This window comes from Arthrobotrys flagrans (genome assembly GCF_004000055.1).
Source record: "Arthrobotrys flagrans strain CBS H-5679 chromosome Unknown unitig_0, whole genome shotgun sequence".
In the NCBI taxonomy this organism is placed as follows: Eukaryota; Fungi; Ascomycota; class Orbiliomycetes; order Orbiliales; family Orbiliaceae; genus Arthrobotrys; species Arthrobotrys flagrans.
Window position 1 is genome coordinate 3,857,540 of NW_027137550.1, and position 13,770 is coordinate 3,871,309.

The following is a 13,770-nucleotide window of genomic DNA, read 5'->3' on the forward strand; positions in this document are numbered from 1 at the left end:
TATAGAACCCTTGGTTGAATAGTGATAACAACATACCATGTTTACCGTGGTTACGCGTATACTGATTGCCGAAAAGCTCTTTGAGAGGGCTCCCAATTCTTTGTGATCTGGGCTCTTGAGCTCTCGAATCCTTTGGTGGACCGTTTCTTTCATGAATTCAATAACATGCACGGTTACCGATTGATAATTAGGCAAGTCGAAGCTTCTAGAATATCTGTAAACTTGCTTGTTGGCCATTGGACCGGACTTGCTCGTCTCAATTTCCGGCCTAGACTACAATGTTGATCCACGAGAATGGTTTTGAAAGTGACTAGCGGTTATGCACCACGGGAGGAATCTTTGATCTACGGAGTATTACAAAGGGGAAGAAATCGTTCTTTCAGGGTTGTTTTGTCCCATCGATTCATCGTTGATCCGGGCACTGGTATTAATACTATTGGTCTGTCATGCTGAAACCAAGTTTGCGGTTTATTAAGGGCACGGGCTGGTCTTACTGCGCGGGCTTGGTTCCGTGGCCGTAGAGCCCAATGTCGTACTACGTGGGTTTTAATTATGGAGCTTAAGCTTGGGAAATTGGGCTTTGTCTGCAGACAGTCGCTCCAGACCACTGCCGACAATTGCTTCCAAAACATGACCGTTGAAGAACTCCTTTTTAAGGTACATGCATGGATCACGGGTATCCCATACTGATCCCTAGCTATCGCCGGGCCCGCATCATCTCAAAATTCATCATCAAATTGTTTTTTCTCCCACCTGCGGTTACACTGCAGCTCAAGCGAGTAATATGCGTTTGTAAGCTCCAATAAAACCGCTTTGTCGAGACTTCCACGTACAGCAAGATGGGTATCCCAACATTCTTATACCTGCGGCGTGGCACGCCTAACTGCATGCGCATGTCCAGGAACCAACCGTACGCTGCAGCGAACAAAGAAAACTTCAAAAGCGAAGAATGTTGTAACAATTATCAAGCAACAAGGGATCGAGGCTAAAAAGAAAGTAGCATTGACAGTAACCTTTTTGTTAAATTTCAGGCATTAAAATCATATAGCTTAGCCTCGAGACCACATATAGCTGACCAATTTTTCCGAATTCCACGCATGCAGTAGGTCGCGGGTACTGGTACCGGACCTGCAGAGACCGGATGGCGGATAGGCACATGCCTTTGAGCTTTGTCTATCTCTGAATCAAAGCACGATGGGTATTGCAGCTGCATTGCTCTGCTCTTGCGCCGCCGGTGCCGCGATGCCGCATGGGTAAAAATTTTTACCAGTTAGAAACCTCTGTGGCTACATTGGACCCTGAGGTTCACTGGTCACAAAGAATATGCATGTTAATTTGTTTTGAACGGCTCGGACTGTGTAATTGTCTGGCTCTATGATTTTCCAGAGCTCCCCCATCGTGATAATCTTTTGGGGGGTGTTTTTTAGGGCAAGGCAATCAGCTAGCCTATGGTTAGTGGCGTAGGTCGTGGTATAAATGAGACCTTCTCTGGCATCATGGAGGACATCAGCTAATTCCTTGTGTATTACTGCACCTCAGATATTGCGACCGCTTCCTACCAGACGGATATCTCTGAAACCAAATTCTGGCAACATGGGATCATCGTGGCGACCATCCGATCGCGATGACCCACTCACCCCAGCGTCTCAGCAAGACTTCGGCTCATACGGCCGCCACGGCCCACATATATTCCGCCGGCTTGACATCTATCCTATCCAAACACCAGACCACTCGCGAGAGCGGTCCAGAGAGCCATCATCATTGCCGTCTCCAATATGCACGACCTCTAGAGTAGCGGATTGTTACAGACCAGGAGAGTCGCTTTTCAAGTCCACTCCACCAACAAGTCCTAGTTACCCTAGCCACTGGAGTTCACACCATGATCGAAATAGAAAGGGTGCGAGCCCTCCGCCGTTTGGATCTGAAAATGGGCAGATACGGAGTGATGGGGAGGATTCAGATGTTGCGACGATTATTGAGGCACAACATACGCCACCCGGGTCATCTGTTAAGTTTGGGATTCCGACACGAATTGATATTTCGCCGGTTAAAACCCAAAATATCCTTCAGACGAGCCAAAAGGGACCAGAAACATCCCGGACAAAGAACTCAGATTCTTTTTCTACATCGAATACCAAAGAAACAGAGAAAAATCCAGAACATGAATTATCGCTGCCCCCCAAATCTCCTCGTCCCGTACCTACGGAACCCGCAGCTGACCGAAAGCCTATACCTTCATATACCAATATGCATGCAAAAGACCGCAACCGCATGCAAGAGCGTAAGAAGTTTTCAAACCATGGCCTGAAAATGGCTCCAACACCGATAGACCTGGATAGTTGTGGCACTTACCCTAATAACGTAATCGTCGTACGGCCAAGGTTTCCTCGTCCTGCTGACAGAGCGAGACCACAGGGACAGAAGCGGCTTCCGTCACATGACAACGATGTTGATATGAAAGATGCTCCACCGTCTGATTTTTTAGATATTTCAGAGCTTTTGAAGGATAAACCCGTTGTTCGAAAGAAGGTCCGGGATACTGGATGTCAAAACGGATTGTCGTCCCACTCACTTAGTTATTCCGCTGTGAAGGGAGGAGAAGGGCATGGGAAGCCATGGGAAAAAGATGTGGAGACGCGGAACGTCAGAGATCATGGCACATTTACCTGCATGGTATCAATAACGCCCCCGAAGCCGACACCGGATAGTCTTCCCTCAGAAACAGTGCCAACGGTGGCGACCCTGAGCGATCTCGATATTGAGATACTAGTCTCACGTATTGTCGGCGAAATAAAAGACAAGCTGGTGGATGTTAAGATAGAGAAACCAGATGTGCCAGCCAAAAAAGAAAAGTCCCTCGAGGAACCTAGAAGGGAGAGACGGCGGTCTGATGAACCAAAGTCACCCGGACATCAAAAGGCCACCACTCCTCCTCGTCCCGCAGAGCAGCGATCTACTGGTGGTTCTCCTCAACTCACTGCCAGGAAGAGATTGGAAAGACGTATATCGAAGCCAAGGGTCGAATCTAGCGACGAGGATGAGGACGAAGGAGCTTTCCAGAGAAATCGCAAGCGTGTATCAACCACATCCGCTACCTCCAAACTTCAGCAAACACGAAAGAGGTCCTTAAGTCGAAGCTACGATGGCCAATATGGAGAAGAAGTTGAAGATAACCCCAAGACGAGGACGCCTGCAGACCTTCACTTCAGGAAGAGGAAGCGAGTTGAGACTCCAGTAATAGAAGGTAGATGCAAAGTCCGGCCGCCATCCATAGCCTTCTCGACCACGGGGTCTCCGTGTCCCTTCGAGCACAAGGCCGGTTATAGAAGCCAAGAGACTCCTCTAAAGTTCAAGGAACAAATATCGAAAGGTGGTTCTACCCCTACGCCGAGCACAAAGCCTGCCGAAACACCAAAGCCCCAGCGCCCTCCTGCCTGTAAATCTGCCCCAGGAGCCGTCGTACCCCGGTTGGGCCGTTCAGGCCCGATGCCAGACACCTTTTGGTTCCAGAGATATTACAACCACTTGGTCTCTGAAACAGATAAGCCAAATATATTGACCAAGAAGCGGAGGGCTTTCAGTCGAAAAATGTTGTCACATTATCTCGGTGGCAACGCTCGGCTGACAGTTTCTCCCATCTCGCCTTCCGCCAGGATCTCCCAGATCCACCGTGTCAACTGCATCGTTGCCATTAAAAAGGAGTATGTACCAACCCCCACAAAGCCAGGGCAAGTCATTGTCGTTTCCTCTCCACACGACTTTGCGAAGCAGCTTCCGTTGGGGGTAACAAGTTTCCCAGTATTCCTCGAACGCGGAACGGCTGAGTGGGAGTACATGGGCACCTACCAGTTCGATATATGCAAATTGTTTTCCAGCAAGGAGGCCAACCACTTGCAAGACAAGAATCTTATCGACTTCTGGCTTTCTAGAATGTTCGAAATGCGACAGCCGGCTCGCCAGGGCCGTGAGCTTGTTCAAAGGGTTAACATGAATCAGATAAATTTAGGTTGGAAGAAGGGACGTTCGCCCCCCACTAAAAGGACGGTTCCGACCTTGTGCGATATGTCTGTGAAGTCGCTGGCTCCGCAGCTCGTCCCAACTCACCTTAAGTCTAGGAAGGAGGTGAGGAACTTGACCGTCAGACAAGTGGAGAAATATTTCCAAGATGGAGCGTTAAAGCTTAACTGGAACTTTCTGAAGCCGGTCAATTACGATAATGTGCTGTACAGAAAGCTTTCTGAGGCGGTATGGCCAGTGAAGAATGAAAGCGCGGATGATAGCCTCTGGTCCAATTTGAGAAATTCTATATAAATAAGACGATGCAATGCTATGTCGATCCGAAATATACGATCCTAGATCGAACGGGGTTGCGGACTCGGAGTTCTAGGAATGTCATCGTCGAAGCCTGCATTGCGTTACATTCTTTTATTTTGTATGCTTCGTGGTGTCGTAATGCCGTTTCTAGGGTTGGTTGGTCTTCTAGGAGTTTCGCGAGCACGAGGATGTTAGTCAGGGAAGGACGAATTATAAATGGTGTTCTGGGCTTTCTATCATTGGCTAGTCGCTAGCGCTTTGCAAGTTTGTCTTGCATATTTTCATGTTATCAAGATATACGATTGCATCGATTGCTTCTGGTCGATCCTTCGCTGCGCAGCGTCTATAGAATGATAGTGTTTATGGTATTACAGATGATAATATGGTCCCGAAGATTTTACCAAAGAAGAGCTCTGCGTACATTAGATTTCATATTCCCGAGCTTAACTTGCCCACTGAACCCTATATTGATAAACTCTCCCAAATCCCGCACTACCAAATACCCCTTTAAGCATGCTATACCAACTTCATTACAATACGGAAACCATACCGCCTCAAGCTCATTAACTCCCATACCCCGCACTCCATTATCACTATTCGAATTCCCACAAAACTCCCCACGACAAGATGAAATACGCCGACTTGATAGTTATCCGTCCCGAATCAAGCGGGAACAACATTAACAATCTTCCCTGTCTCAACCTCATAAATCCACCCACTAATATTCACGCTCTCGGGCACAAACTTCGAATCCTTCAAGAACTTGACATCATTTTCCACCGCTTGGTTCAGGCTATACACCACCGATTATAACACATCAGCCCTCTGCATTGAAAATTCCACAATATAACAATAGTATACTTACTTGGAAAACGTCAAGAAATCAATCCCCGTAGAATCGGCCTCCAAATTCTTCTGCACGAGGGCATGAGCATCGTCATTTGTGAAAGTCAGCATTCCGCATCCCGTATGCTTGATTAACAGGATTTCATTGGTGCCGAGGAGTTGCTCGGAGATGATGACGGAACGAAGGCCGTCGACTGCTGAGGCGCCGGCGTTGCGGATTACTGGTAAAGATTTATTAGTTATGTAAACACGAACGGGTGGATATGGGAAGGGAGGTTAAATACATACCATGCGCATCACCGAGATCGATACCAAGCGCAGCGGCAGGGTCGATACGAGCGTCCATACATGTCAGGACGAGATACTTCTTTGCAGGTGGGAGTGCCAGGTGCCCTTTTGTGAAGCTTGAGGCGTAGGCGGCATTATTAGCCGATAGAGTATCAGTCAAGACGGTCATTTTGTATGAAATTAAATTAGATGTAGTATATAGAAAGATGCAAGCTGGATGTTTTGGTGGTACTGGGATTATTTGGGCGCTTTCTCAAGGGACGCCATCCAAGAGGGGCGCAAGGGGTGCCTTTTTATACATCTCAAAATCCCGGAAACTGTAATCCTACCGGTATACCCCACGCCGCCAATGTATCTACCCCTCCTCATCCAGGCCACCCATCGAATTTACATCCCAATCTGGAAATAAATCTAACACTTTGCATAAACATGCAGTGGAATCGTAACTTTGAGCAGGGATGTCGTGCTCACGGCTATCTATACACCCGCATCTTAAAAAGGTCCAGAACAAGGTTATTCCTACATATTCGAAGATTTTCAGTATCGCGACATCGATACATATTTCGGCAGAAACAGGAATCGCGAACTGCGGGGTAACTTTATAACAAAGCAAGATCTACGACATGCATATGTGCCTTTTTCTGAGAGAAAAAGCGGCACAGGATAAATGTCTTTCTTTTTGAGAAAGGGAATTATAGGAGCCCATCTATAGAAAAGCGGGACATTGATGACGGTTTGCTGGTAAATTCCGTGCATTATGGTTTTCAGAAAGTGGGTGTGCATCGATGGCGTGCTTTTTATAGCCGCGGCCTTGCCGGTTGGGTAGGAATGTTGGATTTTGTCGAATATTTGCGTTGAAGGGATCATGGTCCTCGGGGCGATATTTAGAAGGTGGAGCGATTACCTAGTGTGACAGGGATACGCTGGTCTCGTACCCAATTGACAGACACTTGGAGAAGTATGTACAGGTTGGCGGGATGGAAACAAGCGCTCTAGGAGTTTTTAGCCATAACCTTCGATCGTACATGGCAAAGACCCTAGCTAAGAGACAACATGGTACCAGCAAACTCCATCGATGCAATATACTCTGAACGATTCTATGGGTTCTACCGCAACTCGGTCGGGAGACCGGAATTCTATTTTCGATGGGCGTCCAAAAAGATCCTTGACAACTCTATTCCAGCTGCATCAGCCAGCCCAAAGACTTGGAATGGCTGATGAACTACCGGATGAGCAATGGTGACCCTCATATTGTCGTACTTAGCATGGTCGAGGTGGCTATAAGTTTTAGAAACGTCTCTCATGAAATCTTCGTCATCCTCGTCTACATCATCCTGTTCAACAGTTCCGGCTTCAAGTCCCATGTCGAGCAGTTTTGCTAGATCGGGCCCTATTATGAAAATGTCGTCGGGCATTGGGTAGTCGACGTCTCTAAATTCGTCTTTAAGAGTGTATATGCCGCAGAGGATGGCCGAATAGGCTTCTGTTTCACCGCGGCCGGTATCGACCAGAACGGCGTCCTTTGGGGATTCATTGTTAGATTGATAATCCTTTAATTGCCGTGGGGGGGAAATGGGCATACTTTTATCTCGGGTGATGCGCCGTGAATGTCACCAAATGTGCTAATAGTCGGGGCATATAGTTCATTCCTTACAACTTTCGCGAATTCAAATCTGTTCGAGTTCAAGATATTAACAATAGTCCGGTTAGACTACGAAGCCTAGAAGTCCAGGGAAGGGAGGGAGGAGTTGGCAAAATTACGCGGAAATTGGTGTCATTCGAGGAATGTCGAGTCCTTCCTCAAGCCCCCAAGAAGTGGCTCCAGTCGCTTTTAAGAGAAGCGACGTCTTATCCATTTTTCTATTCAATATATCCATAACATCGTCCCAGTTTTCGCTCTCAGGCCAATGTTTAATGCTGAATTTGGATATCAACTGGATACTTTCTTCATCCAAGGTTTCGAATACATCCATTTCGTGGAGTATATTAGCGACAACGTCGAGCATATTCTCCGGAAAAGTTTTAAACATTGGTGAGCGTGACACGGAACAGACTTGCTGTTGGATGACCCCAAACCGAGAGTCCGAAGTGAAGACGCATCGGCGAGCTGTGAGATATTCTTCATCGTCGATAAGTGCGATGAAGGGCCTTTCTTGCTGAATGTTGTTTATGTTAGTATTGAAGATGGGCCCAAGCGCGAGGGATTACGATACCAGGGCCGGAAAATGAATGTTGCGGGCGAATGGGAAAGCGCGCTGAACAGGGATGGATATACGTACCGGTAGCCCCACGATTTTGGGTTGCCGACCCAGATGTGACGAAAGATTAATAAGACTGGCAAATCCAGCGCTAAAGAATTCTACCATACTAGACCCGGTGGGTAGATCTTCAAGAACGGATTCGTTGAACCTATCCTCGCGACCTGCATGGAGGTTTTCCGGACGAACCGGTGGGATATCTGAGTCATCGAGGGGAAACCCTGCGTCTTTCAATGCGGACACAAAGTTCCGTTTGACGGTTACACCGGGGGCAGTCTCGATCGAATCCATACAATCTGGGTACAAAACCATCCACTTGATGATAGGTGCATCGTTGACTATCATTGCATCATCAACAATTTCACGACTGATGAAAGCTTCAATATGTTGGCGGATAGCACGGGCATAATCTGTCATGATTTGTCTTTTTGTGAGGTTGAAAGCAGGAGGTTTTAGTTTGTGGAAAGGGGAATCCTCGGTGGGAAAGAAGTCGGTGAAGTGAATCCGAAAATCATGTCGTTCAGGATCCCATAACTTATATGTACCATTGACGTACAAACCGGGTCCGATTGGCAGATGGGGGAATTCTGATGAATATTTCATGATTGGAAGTGTCTGTAGAGGAGACATGTGAGAATCTAAAAGCTTGTGTCAGAGCACACCGATTCAAAAGGATATATAACTTACACCGTTGCGACGTTTTCCATCTTGTGCCATATCCCAATCACTAACCATTTTAAGAGTCGGCATCAGGACTTTGTATTCCTCCACACCAGCTGCAGAGTTTATCCTAGAGTCTGCCAATATTTCCACCCCTTTGGGGTAGTACATAACAAATGCAGTTAATGATGACATTTGCATTGAAATACCAACGATGATGTCTGCGTCTGGCCTCTTCACAAACTTTGAGACAGCTGATTCGACAGTCCATGATGGAAGAGTGCCCAGAAGCTTGTCCTTTATTTTCGAAGTATCCGGGATAGGAACTTGTGGCAGGAAAAGAGAAGAGAACCCGGCCAAGGATTTCAGAGAGGAGAAGAAGACTGGCGACCGTTCTCGCCGACGGTCCGATGGCAGAACAAAGGCAGCTACGAGGACAGGGAAAGTCCTGTGTAACTCGATTCTACGGGGAAGAGTCCCGTAAAAGAACCGGAACATTTTTGGCGTCGGAAAACCCTATTGGATATGTAAGTAGCTTTCCCTGTTGGGTATTTAGCTATGTAAAGATATATATCAGCAAATCGGACTGCTAATAAGCCAACCTTGGCCTGTATGGTAAGGATCTATCGTATACTGACCGACCCTGACAATGAAATGGAGGTTAATTGTTAAGAGGAGAGAAAAGAGAAGACGGAGAATGAAAAAGAGATATTTGGTTGCTGGCTCCTGCACATATTAATGTATCAACCTCGGCCTTGAAAGCTGAGGGCTGGGTAGGTTGTGATATAATGTGGACCAGTGCGCGCAGGCTATCGAACGTAAAAGAGTGGCATATCTCTTGCGACGGACAATCAAACAGAACAATTGAATTGCGACTACTAATCTTGAACGCTGAACTCTGGCTAGATCCTAGTAGTATAATGAATGATACGAAGCCACGGCGCCTGACGATGTATCTCCGGCCCGGCGAAGCAAGCAGGCAAGAAAGAAAGAAGCGCTCCGGAATTTAATCGGTCCCAGCGCCGGTGCCCAGTGGCATGCGGTGAAGTTACAAGAACTACGTAGTGGGGGTTTTAATCTTAAGAATAGGCGGCCAGCCCAGCCCACGCGTTGTGGCGGCGTTCTTTTGGCGGGGGCGCAAACTGAACGGCCGGCTAAGCGAAGGTCTGGGCAAAGTATGTGCTCTGTAGGGAAATGACAGGGCATCGCAGCGGGATTGAGAAATGTGGCCTTTCTCGCAGAGGGTATCAACTTCCACATGCCAGCTCTCAGCTACACTGTCACCATCCCTCGACATCATCTCCTCCCCGGACACCTCGCTTTGGACTTCGAGGACGCCGTTCTAGTCTATTATACCTGTAATTCTCGGTGGTAGTTAGCCAATCGACTGTTTTTTTTTTTATACCTAACTCCAAGTCTTCCCGATCGAGTCGTTCGCGCGACTACTGTGTGGTGGACCCTTTGCTGTTGGTCTCACGATGGGTCGATCATCCCGGCTGATGAGGCTTGATGCCTTCACAAAAACTGTTGAAGATGCCAGGATACGGACAAGCTCCGGTGGAATTGTTACAATATTTAGCGCCTTGGTTATTTTGTTCTTGGTGATCGGAGAATGGAACGATTACAGAAAGATCTCTGTGATCTCGGAATTGATCGTTGATAAGACCAGAGGTATCTACATACACCGGATGCATATACCTTTCGCACCAATCCGGAGTACAATTTGTTGGAATAACAATTGGATTACCGGCCGGACTGTGCCTTCGATGGGTTCTCTCATACTAATTTAAATTATTCCGGGTCTGTAGGGGAACAGATGGAAATCCACCTCAATATCACGTTCCCACATATCCCATGCGAACTCCTTACTCTCGACGTCATGGACGTTTCTGGTGATCTCCAACCATCCGTTAGCCATGGTATCGGCAAACACCGTCTCGACAAAGAAGGAAACATCATTGAATCCAAATTCCTTGAACTCCACCCTGATCACCCCAAGCACCTCGATCCCAACTACTGTGGTGAATGTTACGGTGCCATAGCTCCGGAAACCTCCAAGAAGGCAGGATGCTGTCAGACTTGCGACGATGTTCGTGAAGCTTATGCTGCTAAGGGCTGGGCCTTTGGCGACGGTACTGGTGTGCACCAGTGCGAAGAAGAAGGGTACAAGGAAATGCTCAAGGAACAGGCCGAAGAAGGTTGCCGTATTGATGGACACCTTTGGGTCAACAAGGTCGTCGGAAATTTCCACATCGCGCCAGGGAAGTCCTTCTCAAACGCTCAAATGCATGTCCACGACTTGGCCAACTACCTTCAAGGAGATGTCCACCACGACTTTACACACACAATCAATGCTTTGTCTTTTGGCCCACCGCTACCGACTGATCTGCTGCACGAGAGCCATCACCAGCAAAACCCGCTCGATAACACTGCCAAGAAGACCAACGACCGAAACTACAACTATTTGTATTTCTTGAAGATCGTGTCGACGAGTTATGAGCACCTCGACCACGGATACACGATCAACACCCACCAGTACAGTGTTACCAGCCATGAGAGGAGTCTAGAGGGTGGAAAAGATGATGTGCATCCGGGAACCGTCCATGCGCGTGGCGGTATTCCTGGTATTTTCTTCAGCTACGATATCTCGCGTAAGTTCAGCGCAAAAAGCCCCTATAGGCGGGGACATTATGCTAATGTAGGATGAATGGACAATAGCTATGAAGGTTGTTAACCGCGAAATCCGAACCAAGTCGTTCACCGGATTCTTGACCAGCATCTGTGCAATTATCGGAGGTACTCTCACAGTCGCTGCCGCACTCGACCGTGGATTGTATGAAGGCGCTAGAAGGATCGGCAAGGTTCACCAAAGATAGATAAAACAAAAGTTACTTACGGAATACAGACTGCAAGCTTCATCGAGGCAACATTGGTCATAAGGGGTAGCTCTTACTTAGATTCGGGGATATTGGGGCTTAAGATTAGGAAGCTTTGGTCATGCATTCTGCGGGCTCCGTCGGTTTGACAGGCTGGTGTAATATTAGCAGGTGTACTTGTTTTCCATGCAATTTGACTCTGCAGTTTCTTCATTTCCCCGCTTTTCTTTCTTTCTCATTCGTGTAAGTACTTGATGTAAATTTACCAGCCCCGAGCGGATTGAAGAGCAATTCAAAGCATCATTAGAATTCAAAATATGTTACCGTGCCATATTGTGAGGTCAAACAATACCTAAATGATATCACAGTTTTCGTGCTTTGGTGACATTCCAACACCAAAGAAATCTTGTTAGCCGAGTGTCGCGGGACTTTTCCTCAACCTCGCTTCAATCCTCCCGCCCGCCATCCCTCATCCGTATTCTACCCCTCCTCGTCAATTGACTCCCAAATACCGGCCAGATGGCTGCAGGAGGTAGCGGAGATGTAAGTCTCTCCTTTTGATATAGCGGTACTCCAAACTCTTCGGGCGACCGTATCTAACTCGATACTGATTCCGATAGGTCTTCGACATCCTCAAGGATGCCGGCTCTCCGGACACCATTGCCGCCCAACGGGCTGCCCAGAAGGCCCATGACGAAGAGATTTCTATAAAAGCACAGCGTCGGGCTGCCGAAACGATCCAGGGGCATTCGTCGCAACCGGTCTATTTCGACTCTATCACCGTTCTTGGCGCGCCGAAGACCCGTCGGCCGTTCCTTGAGAGGCTTGTGAAGCCGGCTCTTGATAGAAGTGATCAGGGAGACTTTACACTCAAGGATGCACTTCGGGAGTTATCAAAGGCTATCAACGGACTGCAGCATTTTGGTATATATAAAATCAGTCTCATCAGGAGGCGCTATGGATAGGTCTAACGCTAGTTATTCGTATGCAGAAATATTCCACCCGAACATCCCATTCTACATCGATACCCCATCCAACTACGTCTATGACCCCAAAACCCCGAACAATCCGATTCCCCTTTCGGCCATCATAAATGTCAAAGAACGGTCCCGAATCCTCCTCAAATCCGGTACGGATCTAGGCAACACCGAAGGCTCTGCCTACGTCCAGGGGTCCGTCCGAAATGTCTTTGGAGGTGCCGAATTCCTCCATGTCAGCGCTTCAAAGGGCACTCGCACTCGCTCAGCATATGATGCCACATTCACGACTCCCATAAACTCCAGCCCCCTCGCGGCTATCGAACTCAAGGGTCTCTCAACAGCACGGGATAACTCCCATTCCAGCCACACCGAACTCTCAAGAAGGTTCATTGGTACCGTTCGATGGGCTACTCCTGCATATAAACTCAAACAATCGATAAGCTACGAAGGTCTCTGGCGTACTTTGACAGAATTACATGAGGATGCTAGCGCCTCCGTTCGTCGAGATGCCGGGGATAGTATGAAGTCTGCCATTACACATCTTCTCACCCGTGATACTCGGGACAACCCGATTTTACCTTCCTCTGGTACTTTGCTACGACTACGAAACTCTATTGCTGGTATCGGGCCGTTGAAGGGTACGGTGGCGCATTGGAAATCGGAGGCAGAGACTGCATTGGCATACCCGCTGTTTAAGGGTATTACGGTCAGCAGCAGCGTCAGGGGAGGTATTTTATACCCCTTGGCATTGTCAGGAGATGCAGGACCAAAACCGAGTACCATTGCCGACAGGTTCCATATTGGAGGTGCCAACGATGTGAGAGGGTTTCAAACTGGTGGATTGGGGCCGCATTCTGGGAAAGATTCGTTGGGTGGAGATGCATATGTCGCTGGAAGTTTAGGATTATTATTCCCATTCCCAAGAGTAGGGACGGATAGTGGACTCAGGTTCCAGGCTTTCATTAACGGCGGGAGGTTACTAGCTCTGGAGAGACCACCAGATGTTCAGGATATGAACATTGCACAGGGGATGAAATATACTGTCTCAAGGTTGCTGAGTGAGGCACCGAGTCTGGCAGCTGGGGTTGGGATTGTTTATGGACATCCGGTTGCGAGGTTTGAGCTTAACTTCTGTCTTCCTATCGGAGTAAGAGGTACATATGGAGAGGAAGGGGCCGAGAGGGCGAGGAAGGGCCTTCAATTTGGGGTTGGAGTTGAATTCTCATAGAATTCTATGCACATACATACTTATACATATGCTTAGAGGATTCCAATTCTAATCGCTATTGAATGATTTGTATATAATAGTACAGTGGCAGCAGCAGCAGCAACAACGGCGGTCCTGGTAGATAGCATAAAAAGCATTGTACATTGAACTGATATATCTGATATATCTGCAGAGCTATACGCCCCTCCTCGATGTTATATAATACCGAAGCTATACTCCAAGACAATAGTAAAATCGCGCACGAAATACTTACTCTGAAGACCTCAAAAGGGCTACTAGATCCATTCTGTGAATTTCTTATGCGGATGCGGGCATCGCCG

The 13,770-nt window shown here is 47.7% G+C and overlaps 5 protein-coding genes across 5 annotated transcripts; 3 read left to right on the top strand and 2 right to left on the bottom strand.

The window, feature by feature from the left end:
• Window positions 1-1,593: 1,593 nt before the first annotated feature.
• DFL_004172 (uncharacterized protein) lies at window positions 1,594-4,311 on the top strand (the record flags this gene model as incomplete). The annotated part of the gene is made up of 1 exon (XM_067633222.1): window positions 1,594-4,311. The coding sequence occupies one exon, from the start codon at window positions 1,594-1,596 to the stop codon at window positions 4,309-4,311; it is 2,718 nt and encodes a 905-aa protein (XP_067491412.1).
• A 666-nt stretch (window positions 4,312-4,977) lies between these two features.
• DFL_004173 (uncharacterized protein) lies at window positions 4,978-5,617 on the bottom strand (the record flags this gene model as incomplete). Its single annotated transcript, XM_067633223.1, has 3 exons — window positions 4,978-5,107; window positions 5,180-5,381; window positions 5,449-5,617. 3 exons carry the CDS (start codon window positions 5,615-5,617, stop codon window positions 4,978-4,980), a joined length of 501 nt encoding a protein of 166 aa, XP_067491413.1.
• Window positions 5,618-6,584: 967 nt separating this feature from the next.
• DFL_004174 (uncharacterized protein) lies at window positions 6,585-8,864 on the bottom strand (the record flags this gene model as incomplete). The annotated part of the gene is made up of 5 exons (XM_067633224.1): window positions 6,585-6,968; window positions 7,031-7,121; window positions 7,210-7,604; window positions 7,728-8,321; window positions 8,394-8,864. The coding sequence occupies 5 exons, from the start codon at window positions 8,862-8,864 to the stop codon at window positions 6,585-6,587; spliced, it is 1,935 nt and encodes a 644-aa protein (XP_067491414.1).
• A 980-nt stretch (window positions 8,865-9,844) lies between these two features.
• On the top strand, window positions 9,845-11,242 carry DFL_004175 (uncharacterized protein; the record flags this gene model as incomplete). The annotated part of the gene is made up of 3 exons (XM_067633225.1): window positions 9,845-10,037; window positions 10,175-11,017; window positions 11,085-11,242. 3 exons carry the CDS (start codon window positions 9,845-9,847, stop codon window positions 11,240-11,242), a joined length of 1,194 nt encoding a protein of 397 aa, XP_067491415.1.
• Window positions 11,243-11,761: 519 nt separating this feature from the next.
• DFL_004176 (uncharacterized protein) lies at window positions 11,762-13,450 on the top strand (the record flags this gene model as incomplete). The annotated part of the gene is made up of 3 exons (XM_067633226.1): window positions 11,762-11,785; window positions 11,863-12,166; window positions 12,234-13,450. 3 exons carry the CDS (start codon window positions 11,762-11,764, stop codon window positions 13,448-13,450), a joined length of 1,545 nt encoding a protein of 514 aa, XP_067491416.1.
• Between the last annotated feature and the right edge of the window lie 320 nt (window positions 13,451-13,770).